At 36.6% G+C, this 25,198-nt stretch overlaps 1 protein-coding gene across 4 annotated transcripts in view; it reads left to right on the top strand.

The window, feature by feature from the left end:
• YAP1 (Yes1 associated transcriptional regulator) overlaps window positions 1-25,198 on the top strand; it is an 89,135-nt gene that overhangs the window by 44,825 nt on the left and 19,112 nt on the right. For all 4 annotated transcript variants that reach the window (XM_071434197.1, XM_071434196.1, XM_071434198.1 and 1 more), the window contains exons 3-4: window positions 5,124-5,239; window positions 13,509-13,622. In XM_071434197.1, coding sequence (XP_071290298.1) covers window positions 5,124-5,239; window positions 13,509-13,622 — 230 coding nt within the window. The remainder of the gene's footprint in view (window positions 1-5,123; window positions 5,240-13,508; window positions 13,623-25,198) is intronic.

The raw sequence follows: 25,198 nt of genomic DNA, 5'->3' as shown, positions 1-25,198 counted from the left end.
GACATGCTTGTCAATGGAGCAGCTGACATTTGGGATTTAGTGAAAAGTTTAAATTTCACACTGAAAATAGAGCATAATTAGGTTTAGTTTCATTTGTGCACTTGCTTATGTTACACAAAGATGTTCCTAGCTATCCCCAGAACAAAAAGTACTCAATGCCATGTCAACACCCTTGGGAGGTCTGTCATGATGTGGTCAGTGGTATGTGTTCCTGTTTTGCTTTTCATAAAATGTGATTTCCAGTGAATTCTTAACAGTCCCAAAAATCTGAAAACTAAAATCCAGGGTTAGTTATCTCAAGTTCACTAGAGACTGAAAATAACTTTCTCACAGACATAAAATATAAGTCTTGTCTAGATTGTTGAAGCACAAGCACTACATTATGGAGAGATGTTTGCATAGTTTTTAACAGTGATGCTTTTATACTTAGGAAAAACTTGTCCTTCTGTGTGTTTGAGACTAAATTTTTGAAATGTCCTTTCAGGAAGAACCATGTCCAAATGTACTGAGAAGCCATGGTTTATTTATTTTTAACTATTTTTTTATGTGTCAATCAGACCTCTTATTTTTTTGTTGTTGTTGTTGCTGAAATGTCATGCTGTATGGTCATCTGTACTGAGGATTAGAATGTCTGTTCATTCTCTTTTGCTGTCCTTACTAACATTACATTTCTATTGCACACGCCGGTAAAATAGTCTTGCAGTTCTGACCTGCTTATGTTAATAATGTCTATCCTAAGATCTGTTTTTGTGAAAGGGAAGTTCTAATTATAAATGATGTGGCATATATAGGGTGACTCTATGCTAATAAAGGCAGAAAGGGTGAGAACGACATAATTTTGTAATGACTGGAAATTCTGTTACACAAATGAATTTCTCAGCATACCCTGGAAAGTGCACCTGCCAATGGGGACACTGTAGTTGCAGTACATACTACAGAATGTCAAAACTGAAGGCATCTTAGAAAAGCCTTTCTTGAAGAATTTAAGTAATTCTTTGAGTGTCTTTTTTGTGTTAGTTTGTTTCTGGCATGGCTTTTAACAAAACAGTACTTGTCTTTTTAGTGCAGCAACTGGACAATGAATGGGAAGGTATATTACACTTTGTACAAGGGCTTTGTTTTTAGAAAGGTGTTATTTTATTAGTCTACTGGGATCCAAAGGGGTCTTAAAATAAAAAGTAAATTTCCTTTTCTTTTTTAGATCTCTAGATATCCTACTTCTTTTTCAATGTACTTTAAAATAAAAAAAACACAAACAAAAATTCAACCCAAAATCTTCAACACCCTTCTCCCTCAAAAAAAACCCAAAAAACAAACCACCACTACAACAAACCCAGACCTTAAACTCTAAAATTAGGTTAGAATTTGAATCTGACAAATCTTTAGGCATGTGATAGTGTTTAATGCCAGTAAAGATTTCTTTCAATTAAATTCTGATTCTTAGTAACTGCAGAAATTCTCTTTGTGTCCATAAAATTAGAACATTTTTCTTTTCGTTGAAGTTGTTCTTGTTAAAATGCAAATAATTTGTATTTGGCTGTAGAAGTTGAAGATGGGTGAGGAGATGCAGTTTGTGCTCTTCATAATGCACAGCACTTTGAAGGTCTTTTTTGGTGGAGGATGGTGGGTGGTGTGTCTTGGAACAGTCACTCTTCTTGATACTAGAATTCACATAAGTTTGCTAACAAATGCTTAGCATGTGGTGGGTGTTTTAGTTCTGTTTTTCTAAGGCCTGTTACCACAGACCTACATTTATGGTACAGTCTGATTTCCTTCGTTTATACTCTGCTTGTCCAGTTTACTAAAGTTTTGCTTCTCTATGTCATAAATGAACAATAATAAATAGTGCCAGATAGATAGATGTTATATTTGAGAATTCATTATGTGAAATAACATGTCTTACATTGCTTGATTATCCTAGAGATGTTGACTTAATTCCAGGAATATTTACTCACTTTGTTGTGTTCACACAGTACAGAGCTATGTTTCTCATTCCTGAGTAGGTAGAATTTTAAGTTATAATTTGATAATACATGCTACATATACTGGCTGATTTATAGGTTACATTGATTTCATATCATTTGCTGATATTTTTTAATCTTTTATTTGTGTTGACACTAGTTGCTTATTGAGATATGGTAAACCTCATGTAAAATTGGAGATCTTTAATGTAAGGATTGGGGCAGTTTTCATGTAATTCAGCTACTATGAGAAAAAAATCTACTTAATGCAGGGAAAGATAATGCAGTGTTGATGTCAGTTCTTGTTATGTCCATTGAGACCTTTTCTGTGCTGCTGTTCAAAACAGAGGGAAAGATCTTTACTTGTGTAGAATGTCCTGTTTCAATACTTAATTTGATAATTAAAAATACATGGTGTTTATAGTAAGTTACCCTGGTCCACGTGCTGTGAATAGGAACAAAATAAATTCCTATATTCCTCCATGTAGTACTAGGATTTATTTAAACATTTCATCCATATAAGTGGGGGCTTGCCTACTTTGTATTCCATCAGCTGAGCATTATTTGGAATTTATACAAAAGAACTAATCTGTTGTGAAGTGTTTTGGGTGCTTTCTTAGTATATAGCATTCAAACACTGAGCATATGGACCAGGTAAGGTATGAGGACTGTGATTTTATGGAGTTTGAGGAGAAAAGTTTTGAGGGAAGGTATGGAGGAAATGGATATGTAGGTCATGAAGCACTGAGCTGAGTGGGAGGGAAAAAAAGTTTGCCTTATTGAACCAGTCATACAGTCAGTATGATATTAATATAATCACCTTGCTTACTTTGAAGATTTTCCTCCATGGCTCTTGGCTCTAAGACTGCTGATTGTAGTTCAGCTGGTCACGTAAGGAGCATGCTGACTTTTCTCAAGTGATACTGAGCTAGGGAAAAGCTGGAAGCTGCTACTGCCTAAAATAGCTACCCTTGTTAACAACTCCATATGAACATTAACTGTACGTTGTGTGGTATGCTTAAGCTGTCTTGAGGAATCAATAAGGCTATCCTTGTGCTCAAAATTGCAGGTACATCTAAAACTGCTTCTTCCATAGTCTGTTCATCTGTCCCATGTTCTGATGTGTTTTGAAAAATTGATGAATGTTGTTTCAGTGCATTACTACAGTTAACTGTAGAAATGGTTCTGTAATGCAGGGAGAAAACATTTTTCCTTCTATCTCTTACTCTGCACTCAAATAGCATATAAAAACAAAGGCTATAAATTATGTACCTTGCATTTTATTAGTTCGTAGCGTTACATGGATTTTTATAAGAGTTAAATGGAAATAGATGAATGTGTTATTATGGGTACAGTCATGTTTTCCCAGTTTCCACTATTGCCAGAACTGAGTTGAGCAAATATAACAAATCAGAAATGTAAGGGAGGAGTAGCACATGCTGGTACAGTAATTTAAACACACGGTCTGTGAAGCATTACAGTGCAGTGTTTTTACATCTGTATTATCTTTACCTGTTTTCATTGCTTTGCAAAACTGACCAGCAGAAAAGTGAAAAATTGTTCCCCAGTATGAAGGTTTATATATAGTCCAGTATATATAGGGCAGTCTTTACTATGTTGCACTATGTTTTATAAATAAATAGGCTTTAAAAAGAAATAAAGAAGTCTTGCTGTATGTAGCATGTTTCTCAGTGAAGCTGAATATTTGAAAACCTGTGCTACCAAAGATGCAGTGTGCTTAATAGTATCTTGTTAAGGTTTAACCCAAGCCATCAAACATAATTTATTGGTGTGATGATCAGAGGGAGGCCAGATTCATCCAAAACATAGCCCAGTACTAGACATGGTGAAGAAAATAACCTCTACCCCAGACAAAACCAGCACATACTGTATTAAATGAGCTACTGCAGTGTGTCTGTAACTATTTGGTCAGAAATAGCTTATGTGCATGGTTAGAGAGTGTTAATGTACATATCTTAAAACTTCTTTAAAGGCTAGTTTGTGGTATGTCTACCTTGTAACAGAGGATTAGAATGTGAGTAGTTTCACATAAGTAATTATTCTGGTGACTACTGCTTCATTTTATGTTCTTCTGAATTTGTTACTTGTTGTGGTTTTGCTGAAGAATATGAAAATGGGCATTCCATGTAATCCAGAAGAGCATAATTTTAAGGATAATTTATTTAAAGTATGAATGGTACCAAGTTAATAATGCATTGGATTCTAATTTATAACAATACTATCTGAATATGATTTTTAATTTGTACCGGTTCTAAATCATCACATAACAAATTTTGTTGTCAGTGTTCATGTGCATTTGGAGTTGTATCTTTGTCTCCATGTACGTCTCAGAGCAGTGTTGCTTAATGGCATCAAGATAATATTGATGCTTGTTATGAATAGACTGCATCTGTTGCTCATTAGCATAGCATGCTAATCATATACTCCAAAAGAAAAATAATGATTCATTACACTTTTGTATTTCTGTTGAATTGAATACTTCCATGAATGACAGTTGTGAATGTACTTGCCATTTTTCAAAACAGAGAAACTAAGCTTCCAAACTTTTGCAGAGGACTGGGTGGGTTACTTGACAGTCTTACTGTCCTCATCTTTTCGCTTGAAGTTGAAAGGCAGCTGCACATTCCTTTCATATTACTGCTTTACTGTGACTGGTTACTTCAGCTTCCACAGAGGGATTGTTCAGGTGTCAGTGGGGAGGAGAGTAGTCTGCCCGATAATCTGAGGATGTGGTCTATGCACAGAAAGTTTGGGAACACTAATGATTGCATACTAGCCAGTTCCTTACCACTCCCTAGGCCCTGGATATGAACTCATCATGCCGAGATACTGGACTGTGCTTGAGATTCCAGACATAACTGGCCTGGTTTGAAAATCTGTGAAGTCACATTTAAAAATGGCAAATAAGTGATCAAAGAGAGAAGGAAGCAAATGTTGGTTGGGAAAATGGTGGTGGCCAGGGCAAGGGTTTGAGAATCTGACATACAGTGATGATGCTTGGAGAGAATCCAAAAAGTTCTTGTTTGGTTTTGAATGTAGCTGTTGTTGGCAAACTTAACCTTTTGTTGTTAAACTTTCTGTGCTAGCAGGTCATTGTTGTGAATGCATGACTGTCCTAACTCTTGCTTTGTTTTGTCCTAGTCACATTGATCAAACAACAACATGGCAAGATCCTAGGAAGGCTATGCTTTCCCAGATGAATGTTACAGCTCCCACCAGTCCTTCTGTGCAGCAGAACATCATGAACTCAGCATCAGGTAAGCAAAATTTGCATTTATGGAAAAGATCCTACAAGTAAACCACAAGCTATTCTAATCAGGGAAGAGGGAGTCTAGATTTAATAAATGTTCTTCTACTTATCCTGGTTTGAAACTTTAAATTTGTTGATGCCTGATTCACCGAGCAAGAGGCTGATAGTTGAAATAAGAGAATTTGTATATTTATGTTGTCAATAAAAAGAACACTGTTCTTTGATTTATGTTTTTATTTTTTCAAATGAATGGTTCAAAGTTGTAAGGAAGCAGAATTTTTCTCTATTTTCTTCTGACCACAAAATGCTGTTAAATTGATGAAGACCAGAATTTCCATTCAATTAATATCAACTTACATTAAAGCTTTTGTGCTCCACAGCATTCTTCTGCTTCCATTTGCTCACTGACTAGACATGTTATACCACCATTTATTTACATTTCCTACATTTAATATGAACATAAAATTTTTTCCTGTCCTCCCTAAATGGATCAAGCAAATACCTTGAAAGTCTTGTTTAGAAGCAGAAATGTTTTTGTTTTCCTCTCGTGTTTCTCTTACTTCCAAAATCCAGTATCATGGTCATTATTGCTCTAACTGGAGGAAGTCTGTTGTCTTTTCCCGGAATATAGAATTGTTTTTCAGCTGGCTGGGGGCAGGGGTGCGGGGGGGCTCTCACTAGACAGCAGTAAAATGTTCTTGTTCTTGCTATAGAATCTACTGTGTGTTTTCAGACCTCTCTCATCTGATTATGCAGAGAGCAAGCAGATAAATTTGGTACCATGCTTGTTTGAGTGCTTGGTCTTGCCCTGGCTTTGTCACCTCCTGTCTGTCACTGAGGTTCTTGTTATATTTATTTTCTCACAGTCTGACTGTATTTTGTGTGTGTCTGCTGTTCCTGTACTTCCCAAGGGTTATTCTCTGGTGCTGCTTTTTGTGGTCTGTTTAGACAGCTTTGTTTCATGCTGCAATTCATGTGCTGCAGACAATACCAAAAGATTAACAGGCGTGACCAAACTGTGCTGTTCATGACTGAGTATTAGAGGGGAAGTTAATCAAACTTTTTGCTGGCTAGGCCAGGAGGCTGGATTATCCTGAAACAAATGAGTCCTGTTCAAGTTCAGGAAGTCGTGATTCACAGCAATTAAGGTCTCAGGCTCTGATGTGAAAATAAAACAGTGTGATTATTTTCTGTGTAAATTTATCCCAGGAAACCTGCAGCAATAGAGGTGGCATGTTTTTGTAGGGACACTTCTAAAGGAGGGAGAATAGGAGAAAGGAAACAATTCCCTTGGTCTGTCCTGCCTTTTTGCTTATTTGTGCTAAAACTAGATGCTTGCTGTTTCAATATTGACATATTTTAAGATAACTCCTCAAACCTTCTGCTGTACCAAGAATTCACAGGAAAAAATATTGATAGTAAAATAGGAATCACTTTATGTACTTAGAAATGAAGGGTTCTTAGCAAAAAAAAATACTGTTAAATTGTAACAGGGTGGTAACAAACTAGAAAAGAAGCTAGCAATCTGGACACAAGGATTATTTTTAAAGAACATTTACATGTATTTGCTTGATGTTATTGTGTGAGAGAGTGAGGTTGCATAGATATTGTTGTTCATGCAGAAAGAACAGTTGAAAAGTGCAAGTGGGTTGTCTTGTGATTTGAGAAAGTACTTACTTGGATACAAGTTCATTGAACATTTATTTTTAATTTCACAGATGATACTGTGTTGAATATCAACTGAAAATCCCGTGAAGCTTTTTTTCCCCAAGTGCTCTGAGTCAGATAATAGTGCATGAAGGACTCAGAACTCCTGTGTATACTGGATTACATCATATGTTATGTGGAGTTAGGTTTTTTTAAGCTTAAGTCAGTTGAGGTAGTATGACTTGGAACTGGCTCTTTGGATGCACTTGCTTATTACCCTTATTTGCTATTAACAAAAGTCTCCTTTGAATTAAATAATACCAAATCTGCATTTATTGGATGTGATTCTGATACTTGATCTGGCAAATGTTTATGTACAAACTTTAAATTATGACTGTTTATTTGTTTTTACTAAAGTCTCTTATACATAGCTTTGTTACTTTTTATTACTGAGTTCATGGTAGCTTATGCTTCCTTGGTAGCTTCTCAAATAATCTTTGAGAGAAATGGAAAAGTCAAGTAACTATGTACCACTTCAGCACAGTGGAACTTACAGTCATGATGTTGGCACTCAGATTTAAGACTACTTAATGTTCTAATTTGGGCATTCATCCTCGAGAAATCAAGTTGAGGCCTTAAAGACAGAAGTTTCCTGTTATGAAATATTGCTGGCAGTGAAACATACCCTAGTGCATGAGAGCCTTTCATGAAAGATATTGGGAAAAAACGAGTGTAAGTATTGTGACAGCTGGAGATCACTGACTTGCAAAAAAGTGTCTGAAATGCCACAAAGGAGAATATTTTCCTTTCTGTATAGACCTTGTATGGTGCTCATTAATTATAGCCCTTAAAGTTACTGTCCAAGTTCTAGTGTACTGCCTCAGGAGCCTGTAAGTCAAGTTACTGTGCTGAAACATAGGAGAGATTTCTGGGAGCTGTTGTGACAGCCTTTAGAAGCTTTAACCATTTAGTCAGAATTAAAGTTCTTGACATTAGCAAGAATTCTGAACAGGAAAACAAACTGAAGATGCAGAGAGAAGAGAACTGTGAAAGCTGATGTGTACATATTGGAGATAAACCTGTTGTCTTTTTGGATAAATAGGGGAAGAAGAACTCAGGAAAGACGTGAGGAGGGCAAGTCAAAAGATTGTTAAAATATAAAAATGGGGAAGATGTAGTTTAGCATGAGATTGCAATCTGAAGGTTATCTGTCGTAAGAAATTCTGTCTCTTGAGGCACTTGGGTATCTTGCTGCAAATTAGATTTCTTCAAGGAAGTTAATGGACATCTGAACCAGTTTTATCTGTTCCAGGCATGACTTTTGTGAATGAGTTATTCTATGAGTGTTAGTTAGCTACATCCTTTATAGGAAGTCATCAGTGTGTGAAAAGTGAGGGGGTTTATGTCTGTCTTTCTTAACTTAGTTGCTACAAGTAATCAACTAAAATAGTTTGGGCCATATGTATGCAGGGAAGGAGCACAGTGCTCTGTTAGATGGCATCTGTTGGTTAATATGTGAAATAGGATTGCATCTTGAGTAGTAGAAAGGAAATAAGCCTCTTATTTGTAAATATGCCACATGTATATAAAAAGTCATTGTAACTGTTCTCATTTTTTTGCATTATGTTTCTAACCATTTTTCCCTAAAGGAAAACAGAAAGAACAGAAAAAAACCATAGTTTCTTCTGCCTTGATTTAAAACAAACAAACAAAAAGATAGTAATAATGGTATGCTATTCTTAGGAGCATCTCCTATACATTTCCTACTGAGGTAAAGTTATACATTTGAAAATAAACAGTGGCTGTTTCATATACAATTACAGTTGATACAACAGAGATGGTATAATTGTATTAGTGTATTTCTGTTCTTCAGATACTTTTACTTTCTGAATCATGCTTGAATCAGGCTTGACAGGACTGCACGCTTTAGCCTTTTCCGCTTGCACATAGACCTTCGATAATTAGCTTTGGAGCAGATTATGTGTCTTTGTCCTCTTTTGTCTTCATTCTTATGTGGCAATTTTGAATTGAGTTTCCCAGTGAAAGTTTGTAGACCTAGTGTAATTCCATTGTCTCTTAAGGTAAGGCTGTAGTGCCATGTTAAATGTTGGTAAGGAAATGGACACTTGAATTCATAACTCTCAGGGGACAGGTGGGTAGGAAGGAATATACCAATAACTAAAACAAGTTCTAGCTCTTCTCTTAGGTTCTTGCTCACTTCAGTTGCAGATTGTGTCTGTGTAGCCAGTCATACTACAAAATTCTGTTTTGTGTACAGTTAGCACTATGATCTATTCTGAAACTCGAGTTTCTAAGTATCTGCATGACAATAATGTTAATTTCTTTCTTCATCTGCAAAAACCACCCCTTTTTAAATAGTGTCTTTTTATACTAATTTGACAGGATAAAGGTGTACTTAAAGTAAATGTTGTAGACTTTGATACAATTTTTGGAAGCTTAAGAACCACAATGACTGAAGGGAAGAAGTTCAGCTTTCACGGAGAAAGACTGGGAAAAATCTTGGAGATCAGTGTTTGTATGAGGTGAAGGTGAATCCTGTGGTTGAACATAGGTATTCTAGTTCCTAGGTTGTCCATGCGTAGTCAGTTGGTAGATAGATACAGATGCCCTCTTATATGCATTGACCTGTTGATAAAATCGGCTTTGTTTACATTTGTTTTAAAAATAAATTTTAGGAACAGTAGAGTCTTGCAAGATTCACTTCTTATCCCAGCATAGGTTGAATCTCTACTACATTTTTCCTTTTGTTACTCTTCCAGTTGCTTTTTATCTGCCAGCAGCAAGCTCTACTTTGCATTCCAGGTTCCATGGCATATGAGAAAGTTAAAAAAACCCAAAAACCATTCACAAAAAGCGGAGACGTGCACCAAAGAGACATGCACACAGGCTTTTAAAATTGCATGTTATTTATATGAAGTTGCACCATTATATAAATATTTAGTTACAGAGGTATGGCTTACCAGTAGTTTTGGAAAGCTGGCTTACATTTGGAAATTAGAATTTAATTTTTTGTATCTTTGTCCTCAAAAAGTACCACAGTGCAGGCTGAGTTCCCTGCCTAGAAGGGTTGTATCTCCCTGTGCAAATTATTTCACAGAATTCTAAACTTACAGTTGTGATAGGGTTCAGCTGTCATAGGAGGCACCAAACAGAACTAGTAAGGGGACCATGTCACAGGGGTATTGTTTGTGCTAAATATTTACAAAAGTCGGAGGGGAGGCTGGAGAAGTACTTGAGAGATATTTTGGCACTTAGTAAGCAGACAGAAACTGGCCCAAGGAATAACTTCTGATAGAATCACAGAATATCCTGATTTGGATGGGACCTACAAGGATCATCGAGTCCAACTCCTGGCCCTGTGCAGGGCATCCCCAAGAGTCACACCATTGAGAGCATTGTCCAAACACTTCTTGAGATCTGTCAGGTTTGAGGCTATGACCATGTCCCTGAGGAGCCTGTTCCAGTGCCCAACATACTTGTGAGGCCAAGTGACTGTTCATATCCTCTATACCTTTTAGGTCTCTTTATGTATTTGGTGCTTTATTTAAAAGTTTATAGAGTGTGTGACAGTCCCTAAATGGGCTACTTTCAGCAGCCAACAAGATCTGTCCATCACCCCAGGCTAGATGTCTGGACTAAATGGACTTTTGGTTAGACCCAGTATTGCTGTTTCTATACAACATGAGCTACAGTAACTATGGAAATTTTACTGAGAAGGTCTGAATAGTAGCAATCTGTAGGACTCAGCTGTTGTGACCTAGGTTATCTAACGCTAAAAATTCTGTTCCTATTCAGCCTTTTGGAGGCAAATGGGCATGTAATTGCAAAGGACTTTTCCTAGATGCTCTGGGTGAATGTGTCTCCTATTCCTCAGCATGGGTTTAGTTCTTTCCTCTGGTAGTTGCCTCAAATACAGAGTTTGTCAAGTGACCCTTTAGAAAATCAGACATGTCTTCTAGTTCTACAATTACTCACAAAACCAAACAGGAATTACAGAAGAGAATAATTTTAATTTTTGAACTGCCTTTTCAATATGTAATGATGACAGCAGAAACATGAGAGCAGTTTGTTGTGCAAAGGAAGCAAGCTACATTATTAATGCCAAAAGTTTCCAGAGATAAAAGCTCTGCTTCTACAGTCATTTATAGCACTTAGCAAGGAAGGCTTGCTGCTGTGATATCCAGGTGAGCAGATGGACGGACCTTTTTGTCCTGTTCCATAGCTGTGCATTTTATTTAGAAAGAAAACCTTGTCCAGGTTTGTCTCTAGTAGTAATCTAGTACTCATCAGATCACCGAATCTCTTAAGTAGCATTATTCCACCAGGTGGATGGACTGATCAGCTCCTGGCAGCCTTCTTCAAAGGCATTTTGTTCATACTTGCTACAAAGGAACATGCTGGACCAGTAGAGATTTCAGTGCTCAGCAGGACTGACTCCCCAAGGCTGGTTTTGTTTTTCCTAAAGCCAAAGAGGGTTTTTCTGGCTTTGCAGTTCACAAAGAATTTCTTGCTGGGTTTCTCCAAGGCATGTATGGCTTAGCAGGACTCTGAGGAGAGTGGTAGTGAGAAGGTCTGCCTGCATGGCTAGCATGCTGGCTCAGCAGTAAAGGAGTGGGTTTGGTTCTTCATTGACTTCTGCATTTGGATGATGGGGAGCATGTTGCTGTGCTCCTGTGCTCCAGCTTTGTAAAAAAACACCTCACTGGTTAGCTGGCTGGTCTTCGGGTATGGTAACAAAATACAGCATTCTTTGCACTGGAGCTCTCACTTCTCCATCAAAGTCCTTTTCTACAGTGAGTATCTTGGGCTTTAAGCATCATTTGCAGTATTTTCACTCTTTCTTGCCTGTTCTGTTCACTAGCTTCTGATAAAACTGAGGTATTCGTTACTTGTGGGCAATATTTAGAGCAGTAGAGGTGGGAAGAAAATACCTAGTGTTCACTGTTTTTCCTCACTTGAAATTCATCTGTAGTACTAATGATGGAGTAGTGAAGTTGTTAGAGAAGGGCTTTGTTTTCTGAGCCAAAATGAAAGTTTAAATTAGAAATGTAGTTAGCAAGGGATCTTCAAAGACCACAGTAAGAAATTCTTGTCCTGATTATGCCTTGGGATATTGCTGGAATGCAATTAAATTATTTTTTTACTCATTTTGACATTTCTCCAAGAACATCTTTTGAGATTAAGCAAACTAATCTATCCTCCCTACCTCTTCTCCCAGCTTTAGACTGACTTCTTCAGCAGGAGCATGACTTCAGGACAAAGTTACAGTCGAGCTAATTAGTTTGAAGATGGATGTAGTAGACTTTACAGGATGGGCACATATTTTTTGGTATACCTGAATCTCATGTGTGAAATAATGATATTTGTGTATACTTAGTGTATCTTACATTATACGGAATAATCTGTTAGTCCAAGTTTAACAGCCAGATGGCTTCTGCTGTTTTACTCTTGTATTACACTGACTAAGAGTAGAAGAACTTGAAATACAATGGCTTGCTGCTACAGCAGGTTTGTTCTAATTTCTTTTACATTCTTAACATGTGTAGTGAATCTTTTGTTGTATAATTTGAGGATTGTACTTAAATCTAAAATACAGGGAAGATCATCCTCTATCTAATTTAGACATTTTTAAAGGTCCATGTCAATGTGAGCATAAAAATTCAAAACCATGTATTTGTGAAGCACCTTCCAGATAAGATGAGATAAATATTTATTTTTTTAAATAGTTTTCAGTCTGAGCAAAGTGTAGGTGAATGTATGTGATCATATAGAGATGGGAACGAGGGGTTTAAGATCTGTATAGGAATGAAAGGTAGTTTCTTGAAAGCTGCTGATGGGAGCATATGGGAACCATTCCTCAGGCTGTGTTCAGACATCAACTATGGACTCTACAACATCATTATGTACTTCCCTTTGGCCATTTTCTAGAAGTAGTTTTTCCTGTGTGTGCCTTTCTGCTTGTGGAGACATTGCACTGCTGTTCATAGCCCTGTGTCTTTGTGACTGCTCGTGGTGTTTCCTTGCCTTTGCTGTGTCATTGCTTGTTTGCCTGCCTTGTTCTTCAGGTTTGCATTTTTGTCTGCTTAAGCTTTGAATGCTTTCACCGAAAGTTAGAGTATGAAGTAAAGAGGAAATTGGTTTTGTTCACTTATTTTTTTAATTGTTTGTGAAAGACAGGATCATTTCAGGCTCTCCTCAGTGTTAGCTTGTTGCTGCTACTCTGTGTCTTAATCACTAGATGAACTTTTCTGTGAGAGGTAGAATTATTCTATGCTTCTTTTTCCTGGTGCACGTGCTGGTTTCATTCTGGCAGGCTTGACTTATTGCTGGTTTCATACTAGAATGGTATAGCAAAATGGTATGTCAAAAGCATATGAAAGGCAAACAAGCTTGAAAATTAAAGTCCAAATCCTAAATTAAAATGATAGAAGTGTTTCCTGTTCCTTGGTTTCCCACCCAGCACTTCTTTGCCCTTAATCCCAGAATTGAGCTTGAAACTCTTCTGTTTCATATATTGTTATATATGTAGAATGTTAAAATATTTTTTAGATCAATTTCAGGTGGAGCAAGCAAGAGCCCGCCATCAACTCCTTCCTTCTATATTGCAGGCCCACTCCCCGATGGATGGGAACAAGCTATGACCCAGGATGGAGAAATTTACTACATAAACCATAAGAACAAGACCACATCTTGGCTAGACCCAAGGCTTGACCCACGCTTTGGTAAAAGTTCATCTCAATTCAGAATTCTTGATTTGCTTCAGTTCACTCAGCTTTAATTTTGCAGGCATATTTTGAAAACTTTATATAGTATGATTAAAATATATTTTGAGTTGTAGAGGCCTTATTTAAATAACTTTTTTCTTTTTTTTTCTAAGATAAATACTTATATCCTTATATCCTCCAGGACTGTATGTTACCCAAGTTTCTAATGCTACGGGTTGATATTTTGCCACACGATCCATACAGTTCCCCAAAGTGGTGACGTTCAGAAATTACTTATTGAGATGGTTTCAGTCAAGCTCACTCATCCCTTTAAATTAGCAAAACTTTACTGCAGAAGAATCTTTTAATTCCTAAACAAATATTTACTTTCCTTTGTGCTATCTTAAGAGGGCATTGTCAAATAATAGTTCATGCTGTTTAAATACACTTGAAACTTATACCAGCTTATAATTCCAGCTTGTCACAGTGATTATCATGACAAAACTTTCTGTATTAAACAATATGATGAGGAATTATTAGTTTTGTTGTTCCTACTATAAAAGGAAATAACCTTTTTGTGGGATAAAGACTATTTAATATTGGAAATAGAAATAGTAACTTAACGATCACAAAGTCTGGATGGAGAAATTAAACAAAACAGAACTTTTATGTAATTTTTTCAATTATATTTTTGATCTATATGAAGAGCAGAACTGCAAGCTTTTCAGTAAAGTATTGGCACTGATGACTGTGAATAGAAATCACATATAATATGAAGACTCTAAACTACTTTCATAGATTATCCAAGATGTATTTAGTATGGCGTTAAAATTTCTGGTTTTTTGTAAAGCCATGACCTGTGGGTGTCAGCCTTATTAGCTTGCCCTTGATTTGTTTTCCCAATAACTTACTATTTTCAACTCCTTTGGATTTTAGTTATTTTTCCAGAGCCATGGAAAAACAGTAGGAGTAAAAAAAAAAAAAGAAGAGATCATTGTGGTTTTCAGGCTTTACTTTTGGACTCAGTGCAGCTAAATGAAAACAGTGTGCAGATCACTGAGTAGGTCAGGCTGAGGGGATGCAAAACCTTTGAAGCTTTACAGGGGTTGACCTAACAACAACTGTGGGCCCCTTCTGGGAGAGGCATTAACTCCATGAATGCCATATAAATACAGAGCTACAAAACTCAACAGTCACTGTTCTGTTTTGTTTTCTGCAATGTCTGCTAGAAATTCTGCATTTTGGTTTGTAGGCATGAGTGCTTACTTACAACATCCGTTTACACTTACGGAGAGCACCAGATTGTCATGCTTTGTTTATAAACTGCTCACCAGTTTGTAGACAGGTTGAACCACTATGCAACTTGAGCCCAAAGGTGGGGTGTCAGCTTTGGCAAATGTCCATGCTGGCTTTAACACCAGCCAGAGCTACCGACCTGTTTGCACGTTGCAAGAGGAGTGTGTGGGTAATTTGCAACTTCACAATTACTTAGTATGTGAGTAAGGCTGAAAAGGAAGCAGTCATTTTGAAAATCAGTGTTGCCTTTTGCAATTACATTTACTCAGGTAATCTTGCAGGGTATCTTTTTTTCCTTTACATGCATTACTTTGTCATTTCTAAAGATTAACTGGAATTAAAAAGGGGTGTGGAAAATGCCTTAATGGACAGAGGTTGTGAGTGAGATGAATCTTGCTTTTCACAACTATTTTGTGTTCCGGTAAATAGAGTAGTCCAACTGTAAGGGCAAAAGCTGCTTGTCTTGTGCGTACTGAAACTATATCAAATGTTAAGGCTGTGCAGTTAAACTGAAAGAAGTTAGAAATGTCCAAAAGACTGATTAAGGGTTTCTTACTGCATAGCTTCCCTTTTTGGGCCCACTGTGTATGTGTATCCCAGACAGGCTTGAGTACATGCCAAGGCTCTTTATTTTGTGGTCGGACTTTTAATCTGTTCCAGACCTTTTCAGTCAAAGAGCTCAAGTGTAACTGAAAGGGGCAGGAAAGGAAAAAAAAAGCATGTGGGCTCTTCTGATCTAGAGTGACGGCAAATAGAGACAAGCTGCTAGCTGCTGTTGAGCTTGAAGGAGTTTTCCTTGAAAACCTAAGTTGTACACATTGTATTGTGGCTTATGTTTTTATAATTTGAGCCAAGAAAATTCAAAATTCTATTCCTGTTGCTTTCTTACTTATGACCTCCTTAAGTCACTCCAGTCAAGAAAAAAAAAATCTCTTTGACAGAGTTAAATTACTGAGCTTGCATTTATTTACTATGTGGAGATCCTCAACAAATATGTGCTGTGACCCTAAATAAATAGCATGTGAATGACTCAGAAGTTTACCTTTCTGTGCTTAATATAGGTTGAAACTTCTGTTTGTATTTTTCCCCTGAGGATGACCATACCCTTTTTTATCTCCGTGCTTTAATATAAGTGTTTGGTTTTCAATATTTGTGACTACTAATACTTCCGGAAGCAGGATAAATTCATCTTTGTCTTGTTGAAGCTTTTGGTTATTACAGTGATGCTAATGGTAATGCTAATTGAAAATGAAGAAGGAATTAATGTCTCTCTCTGCCACTTTCACCAATCGTAAGAACCATTGAGGAAAACAAATCTATTCAATGGTATGTGCAAACATACTCCTCTGTTCCAGTATTCAGAAGCAGAAGGTATGAAGAGTTTTTGCCCTTATTGCTTCTGAATTCCCAGCTTTCAGGGAGACAGCCTTTATGTCTCTGTATGTTCCTCATCAGATGGAAGGTTTGCATTCATCTTTATTTTCTCTAGTAGGTGTGGATATAGCTCTTTTTTAAATAGTCCTTGGAATTTTCCATTATTGTGACTAGAAAAGAGTGAGTGGAAGGAAAATCAGTTGGAAAAACTATTTTAGGTGGACTGACTTGGTGGGGAGCATTCTGGTATAGCATTCATGCTTTTAAACAAAAAATAAAGGAGTGTAATTAGTATGTATTCTTTCTTAGACCAGGCTTTTAGAAATAATGCATCAAAAAAGAGCCTCTGTCAGAATAGCTGTAGGGTAGGCTGGGTCTCAAACCTGAGTGCTCCAAGTTGAAGATAAGAACTTCATTCCAAGACTCAAGTGTAACATCTTTGAAATGGTTTAGAGGTCTTCAGCTACACCATTTAAGTGTCAGTGAAGTCCTGTGGCTCAGACTTTCATCCTCCAAGTCTACAAATACAACTTTAAAACAGTTTTGTGTTAGGGTAATTCACAAACTTTAATATCTAGGAAAGAACTAAGTATGAAAGGAGGGTCTTCTGATCCCAAGCACAGGCAGTCATAAAGATGACATAGGATCAAAGGAGTAGGGAGATGGGAGGGGGTTGGTCCTTGGGCTTGTGTCAGCAGGATTCTTGTCTGATGGAGCATCTGGTAAAAACATGCTGTCCTACCTTCTCAGTGCCTTTGCAGGCCTCTAAGTAAGAGGCCTCAAATTGCCTTGGTTTTTCATTTTATTTAGAAGAGGGTTTTTTTCCTTAATGGAATTGGACTATCGGGTTGAACTTGTCTTTTGGACTGTTTTGTCTTTTCTGCTGTTGTTCATTGGTCATTCTTCACAAATCCTACTGGATTTTTGAGCCTTTCAGATAACATAATGCATTTTCTTGATATTCAGACATCTGGTTAGGAAGCAGGTCAGCTATGAATTCGGAGTGGCTGGAGTTGGTGAAGTAGAAGAACATCTGCTTTTCCTATAAAATCAAATTTCCTAGAACCAGTTGAGGTTTAAAATTGTTTAGTTTTTTGCTGTAAGTTTCCAAAAATTGGCTTTTGTATCAAATACCATTAAAGGGATTTTAAGTCTTATTTGTTTGCCAATGATAGGACTTTGTTTTGAAATGCAACCTTAAATACTTTGCTCTTTGAGGGTCCTTAATATATTAAATTCAAAGATGAAGTTAAAGTGGGAAAACACTGGAAAACTGGCAGTTGATTTCTGCTGGTTTAAGTTTGGTGTGGAGACCTTACTACTCCAGTAGAGTAGTCAGACAAGTGTCTGTAGGGATTGGAGTAAAACAAGATATTGTTTGAGTTTTCTTGGGTTTTAAAGGCTTGTAACTTATGGTCATACCAATGTTGCACACTCCCAGTTTCTTTCCTTCTGGTTTTCCAATTCTTGGAGCTGTGATAATGGGATATGAAGCAAAATATGTGACCTCAGGTTGAAATCACTGCCACGACTTCATCACTCCCACTTAGAGATAATGTTAATGTTCTTTGAAGTTCTGCATGAATTTTGGATGAGGGGGAGAGTAAGGCAAAACAATGTTTAATATCATTAGGAAAAGTGCCATAGGGGCCCTCCGTACAGTAGCTGCTTGACTGCATAATTAGAAAATGAAATAAAAGTGATGATGATAGTATGATTACAGAGAAGGTACACCAGGTTTTTCTGCTTCCTTTTTTTTTGTAGTATAAAAACTGTCTTTGAAAAAGTGAAAAAGAGCTTGTTCAGAAACACTGTAGTAAAGTGTACATTTAATTGAAACATATATTTATCATTTCTGTTTAAAGAAAAAACAAGCAAACACACAACAAGGTTGAAATTCAATTAAAGCTTAAGCTTCAGAGCATCTGCTAATTTTTAAGTATCAGAAATTAAAAGGAGGTATTCCGTAGTGTTGCTTTCTTATTCCTTATCTATCTAGCACTTTGTTTAAAATAAATTCCTTCAAATTAGTTTGTAGATGCCTTTCAAGATGCAGATTTTTGGACAGGATAGAACTGGAGCTCTAGATTGGAAAACTGGGGTTTGACCTTTGTCTAGTCAAAAAAAAAAAAAAAAGCCCAGACTTTGTGTCTGATCATAGTAGCATTTAAGACTTGTTAAGTTCCAGATCTGCCTTCAGTTTTTTGCACAAAAAGCAGAGCATGACCACAAGTGGCTTTGGTCTGCAAATGCAATGGCATATCCTCTTTATATACCCTGTAAAACAAAGGAGGATTTGACTCCATCTAAGAAAGGTCCAGTGGTATTAGATTTTTCACTTGCCTGTCTCTGTTTTTCCAGAAGAACAGTTTCAGGAGATCACTTAGGATGGGGTAAAGACTTCTGTATTTTGCTATGTGTGTCAGAGATGTTTACAGATGAAGCAGCATCAGTTTTCAGTGAACCAGTGACTTCTGTCAAAGCCTGCTGCAAATCTGCAGAGGCAGATGAAATTTCACTGGTAAGCATCCCTTTGTAAAAGGCAGGTGCTGCCTTATGGTAATGACAATAAATAATTATTTGTTGTGTATGATTATATCAGAAAGTGAAATCTGGGTTTGTTTGAAAGCAGGATATATTTATACATCTTAACTGAAGTTCACTGAAGAAATCACTAAATCTGTCCACAAGTGTTGTGTCAGGATGCAGTTACCTACTTTATATAGAATATTTCTAGACTATGAAAGAGAGAGAAACCCACACTTTTCTTAAGAATTTATCAGGACAGTAGGTTTATGTAAGTTTACACCTGTTTTGTGGTTTGTTCTGTTTTCAGAGTAATTGAATCCTGTTTGGGAAAGGAGATTTATTGCTAATGATGTCTGGGTGCCAGTAAAAATAATGCATGCTTGCAGTGTTGTGCTAAGCAGCTGTGATAATGAAAGAAAACTGCACTCCTAACAGGGACACTTTTTCCTTCATATCCTTCTAACACAGCAGTTTGCACTTTCCTGTTAATGAGCATACTGTGTTAAAAGTTGAAGGTGGATCATTTTGAACATGATTCATTATCTGTAATCTAAATATATGTACCCACAGTAATTATATAGTCTATATCTAATCATATATGATCTTAAATTCAAAGACATCAGGCTTTTTGTCTTTGAATTCAATCGTGTTGAAACATGATGGTAGTTTCTTTTATATAGAAGTGTTTCTTGACAGTATACTGTTGATTTTGTTTTTGCCGTAGTTTTTACTTGATTTTGTGATTTCTGTTTAATTATTTCTAATGGGCATATGACAAATTAAAAAAAGATGAAGATGTGCAGATGCATATATACAAGGTTTGTTCCACTCAAACAAATTAAAGGAAACCTTCATTTTAAAAAGTTATCACATTATTTTATAAGAAATTGTAAAGAAGCTTGTCTTTTGGTTAGTTAACCCAGGAAGTATTATGTGGTGATTAAACAGTGAACCTGTTCACAGCTAATAGCCTTATGTAGACTCTTTGCTGATTAAACTTTGGTCTAACATGTGGACTAGCTTTCATTAAATATATTTTGCCAGAGAGTCAGTGGACAGGCATATGAGGCCTTGGTTAGCTCAGATTCCTACACTTCCTGTAGTCTTCAGTGTTTCATTCATAAAATTTAAATTTAAACAACATTAGTTCAGGTTTCTTCTCATAATCTGTCCAGTGCACGGTGTCTTATATAGTTCTGTAGTGCTGATAGTTACAGTGTCAGTTGTGTTCTGTAAGTCAAGTAATTTAAAACTTGTTTAGCCTTCCAAAATTAAAATTGATTTTTTTTAAAAAAGTGAAAAAGAGTTATGTAGAGAGTTAAAAGAGAATTCTAATAAGAGCCCGTTATTTAAAGAGTTTTGTTTTATATGTGTGCACTGAAGTTCCTAAAAGCTGCTTACTTTACTGCTGAATATAATTTATATTTGCTTTTCTGGCTGGCCAGAATATTTTGGTTCTTCTGAAACTGGCATACATTGAGTGAAAGTGGTTTATAAATACTGCTGTTTACTGCTGTGGGGGGAAAAGAACTGACACAGCTTTTTACTCCAGTTACCAGTGATTCAAGAGTCTGTGCATGCTGTAGAGTCTTAATGGTGCTCAAGTCAGTCTGGCTATTGCATATCTACATTTGACAATACAGAAACACTTCAAAAACAATGGCAGATTTATCAAAGAAAAAGGAACTTAATTTATATTGTTTTAACCAGCAGGTGTGATAGTGGTACTAAAACAAAAAGAAAAATACTAATTTAATTTGAATGAAACTAGTTGATAAGTGGAGAGTAACCAGTCTGTAGTTTGGACATGATTCTGTAATAGTATTTTCATTGGATATATCTTGCTTTAACAAAAGTTCACCTCAGGAGTCTGTGAATATTTCTATTTGCCTAAGACACTAAGATTTGTTTGTACACTTAAAGCTGCAAAATGAGCCCAGAGAACAGTCTATTTGTGGTTTCCCCCATATTCTAAGATCCAGGATTGTCAGATTAATCAGAGACTGAAAGCAATGCAATATTTTATTGTGCTAATTTTTAGGTTGTTTCATAACAGCAGCATTATGAAACTGTGAGTGGGATTTCCTTAGAGTAACATAGCAATATATTATAAAGAATACAATGCAGAAACATGACTTACATCCTGATTAAACAACAAATTGTTGTAGAAAGCCTTTCTTTAAAAGCCCCTTGGAACATGTTTTTTATTACTTCAGAGACTCTTTCAGATCCTACTGGTATTTTTTTTTTCTTCACTGCTCTTTTAAATGTAATCAAAGAGGACTTTTGCCTTTGTTGAAGTGTTGCAAACTAGCACCACGTTAAAACCTGACTACAGCCAAAAATTATGCACAATATTTTCAAAATATCTAGTTTCAAAATGGAGCTGAAGGGGACAAGTTCTTTAGTTCCCCCAATGAAAACATTGATTCTTATTAGTAAGGACACTCAGCTATAGCATGCTCTCATCCTGAGCTTTTTTTGTTGTTGTTTGTTCAGCTAAATAGTATCTCTGAATTGGCTGATTAAAATTAGGTTTAGCTTTGAAGGGTGGAATTATAAGTAAGAAAAAAACAACAACATTCAGCTGTGTCTCCTAATCACTAAGGGTGCAATCTCTGCATGTAATTCTGCACAAGAGAGAGGTGCTGTGTTATTGCAAACTGTCACTGCCCTGGGACTTGGGATTTTCAACTGACAGAGGACTTGGGAGAGAAATTAGCCTTTTATGCTTGAGTTGTTGAAAATTTGTTGGCCTTTTCTCTCTAACACCAATGCCTGGTAATTGCTTCTCTCTCTTCGTCCTTTTTTTTTTGGGTTTTGGTTGTTTGGTTTTTTTCATGCATGTCAACAGCAGTCTAAACTTTTTTCAGGAATTGTCAGGTATTGTCCGGTATAGTACAGAAGAGGCATTTCTGCTGCTGACAGTAGAACATTTAATGTGTAGCATTTAAAGACCAGTAATTTTCTCAAAAACATATTGCAGCAATTGCAGTTGACTGTATTCTCCAAATTGTGAAGCCGTATTTTAGGACAAGATCTTTTTTATTGTCTTAAGTTGCCCATGTTTGTTAACTTGACTGCCCCTCCTCCTCCCTCAAATCCCCCTCTTCTAGAAACAAAGACTTGTTTGTTCCTGCTCTGCCTGTGAGGTCTTTGCATCCTCCGCTGTGTGGGTGCAGAGCCCCTTATTTAAATGCTTTCCATAGCCATGGAAGGTAAGGAACAAAATGTATTAGAAACTCATAAGTCCTAGCTAACAGATAAAATGAAGCTCTTCACCTTTGAATTTGAAGTATTTGATAAGAGCTGTGCATGTCAGGATCATTACAAATACATGAGGTATAGAAAAAATAAAATCTGCTATCTGAGATCACATTAATAAACATATTCTTTAGAGTGCAGATTTCTGCAGTTGTGTCCTGGTAAGTAATGGGGAATTGGGAATGTAAAAAGAAAAAAAAGCTCACCAACAAAACAAGCAAGCAAAATTACCTCAACCCAAATCAAAAACAAAAAGCTTTAAAACCCTCTGTTTTTTCCTGTCACTTGAAACAAGATGTGTTTTCCCCCCCCCCCAACTTTTCATTAAATACTGTGTTGGAAATTATAGATAATTACATTCTTCTTTGAGTTTCCCTTGAAGATAGCACGCTTGTGTAATCACCAAGGTGTATGAAAATCATTGATACTATTGTTGTGGTTTTTTCACTTGGATATGTTAAGTCAGTTAAATTCAGTTAGCAGCATTCTTCTAATATCCTGACTTTTAGTTGAATTTCACAGCTAAAAAGAGTTCGCTCATATAAAAAATCTGAGGACAGTTTAAAATCTTATCAATTAGAAGTCTTTTGCACTTTCCTGAAATAATAAAATGTTCAGAAACATCCTTTCAATGATGTGTTAATAATAATAATAATATAGAAAATGGAATTTTAGATTCAGTTTCCAAATAATTACCAAATCATATAATTAAGTGATCCCCTAATATTTATTGATGAATTGTAAGTATGCACCAAAGTCTCAATATCTTACGATATTCCTGCTTTAGATATGCTTTTTCTTAGAAATACTTTCAAAATGGACATTAGAAGACATTTGGGGGATCTGGGATGAGGGAATAAAATGGAAAACATCAGAGAAACATGATTTCTTTCTTAAAGTTACAAAGTCAGTAGATGAGAAGAATGGGGCAAACAGTGGTCAGAGAGAACAGGAATAATACAAGCAGCTGTCAGAAATAAAAAGAGCAGAAAGTGGCATGAGCAGGAAATACAAAGCTGCCTCTTTGAGGAAAAGAGATACTTGTATGGTGCCTGCAGGAAAAACAAATTCATAACATGTTAAAGGAATGTTAGTGATACTGCACTGAAGTGTTTAACTAAGGTTAGACACTATTAAATTTTTATGAGGTTATCCGTAACATGACTTGGCTGTGAACTGCATTGAGGTAGGACTCTGAAACCATGATTATATAACTGGGGACTAGACTATAAAGGGAGTGTTTTTAACCAAAAGAAAATTGACATTTTTCAGCTTTGGGTACTTAAATTCTACAAGCTAGTTTGCTTTTAACTTAAATGCGCTCATTTCAGGTGATTGTAATTTTTGAATTTTTCTCCCTTTTGACTTTACATCTTTGACCTTCCATCTTGTTTATTAGCAGGGTTTGGATCCTGGAACTTCTGAGAGGTAGCACAGACTTTGGATAGGGTTGTAGAATTAACTAACAGCATGAGAATTCTGTTTTCTGTTGTCCCCTATTAACGTCATTTCTGCTTATTCTGTGAAAGAGAGTAAGATATACAGAGCAAAAGGCATGGTCCTGGTTCCAGATTTGAAAAGAGAGAAAGGAGGAGATCTATTCCCCACTCCAGCAATATCTTGTCTAGCTTATCTAAAGCAGCTAGATGGGCTGCCTTGCTTTTTGCGTTGTTTTCTCCAGCTTCAACTTTGCTTCCACTTTGATAAATGAAGGTTGAGTAATTGCTGTCAAGCTGCCAGCAGATATTGCCCAGTGGAGCTCCTGGTGCTTGTAGTTAAATGTTCACTGCCCACATCCTTACAGGACAGCTGTTGATGGTGTTAGGACTTTTGCTTAAGAGTTTCTAGGTAGTGTCTTGGGCTATTCTTCCTGCCATTGGCCCAGAAACCACAGCATGCATGGCAAAGCTGGTTAATTGGCGTGCTCTGGTCACCTTCTGTCCTGAAGTTCAGTTCTGATGGTGAAGTGGTGCTGGATGTCTTGTAACATCAACTTCTTGATTTTAGGCTTTGATCCACAGGAATGTCATTTTCCCACTGTTCTTTTTTCATGCTGCATCAGGATGAGACTTGTAGGTTGGAACTGAACTGCAGCCCTAGTTGTTTCTATTTGGTACTGGGATCCAGTTTGTACTCTACTTCACAGGTTCACTTACCTTACAGGAACTTCTAGCATATTAGCAATTATATGTATGAAGCTCTTTAACTAGTAACTGCATGAAATACTGTTTCAAATGACTGTAAATTATTTTACAGCATTTTATGTTGGCTGGACTCATGAAAATATGACCCTTCTGCCCATTAGACTGTTGAGTCTGTGCTGGACCAGTGGATTAGCCGAAAGGGTAGACTGCAGGGTTGGGTCTCTAATTGGTTTAGTATTATGTGATAAATATATGTTGGCTTTCTTGGAACAGAAGAACAGCACTACTTTACCTTAAATTGAACACTCAAAAGACAGTGGAGGCTGAAGGGCTTTTCAGTGAAAAGATTATACAGATTTTTTTATGAGAGAATTCTCCTTTCTTATGGTAGTTAGAAATGTTAGTATTCCAGGAATCCTCTATATGATGAAAACATTAATTCAAACTAATTCTACAGATTTTTTTTCCCATTTCACCCTGTCATCCTGAAAGAACCTCTCTCTTTTTTTCGTAGTTTCTTAAACCATAATCCTCATTTCCAGAAAAAAAAAAATCTCTGCCATTCTCCCATCATTGCTTCAGCAAATGCATTCTGCAGAATACTGAGTGTTAACAAATTCAGTCTGTTACAGGGAACACGATGGAGATGGAGAGCTAATTCCAAGCTGAAATCCCCTGAAAATAGTGCCCTTGCAATACAGTTAGCTTTTCCCACCCTCTCTTTCACTCTGGGAACTCTAGTGCTCTGTTGACTTTAACCATATTGGTGTCATGTGAGGGAGAAATCAGGCCTCATGCATCCCAGTTATGTATTATTTTATAAAATAAAATTGTCTTAGGCCTTGCTTTCATAGGGGAAGGGAGGATGGGTTCTCATTGTGCATTATCTTTCAAAGCTCCATTTTTAGTCTCCGCTCCCCAGGAAAAATGCAATGCATAATTCTGGGGGATAAAAGAAAATTAAGCACTAGCAAAATGTTTTCTATG

Source organism: Agelaius tricolor, unplaced genomic scaffold (assembly GCF_023055355.1).
Source record: "Agelaius tricolor isolate 1412-34295 unplaced genomic scaffold, bAgeTri1.0.p SCAF_9, whole genome shotgun sequence".
NCBI lineage: Eukaryota > Metazoa > Chordata > Aves > Passeriformes > Icteridae > Agelaius > Agelaius tricolor.
Note: the sequence above shows the minus strand (reverse complement) of the source record. Positions and strands in the feature narration are given on the sequence as shown.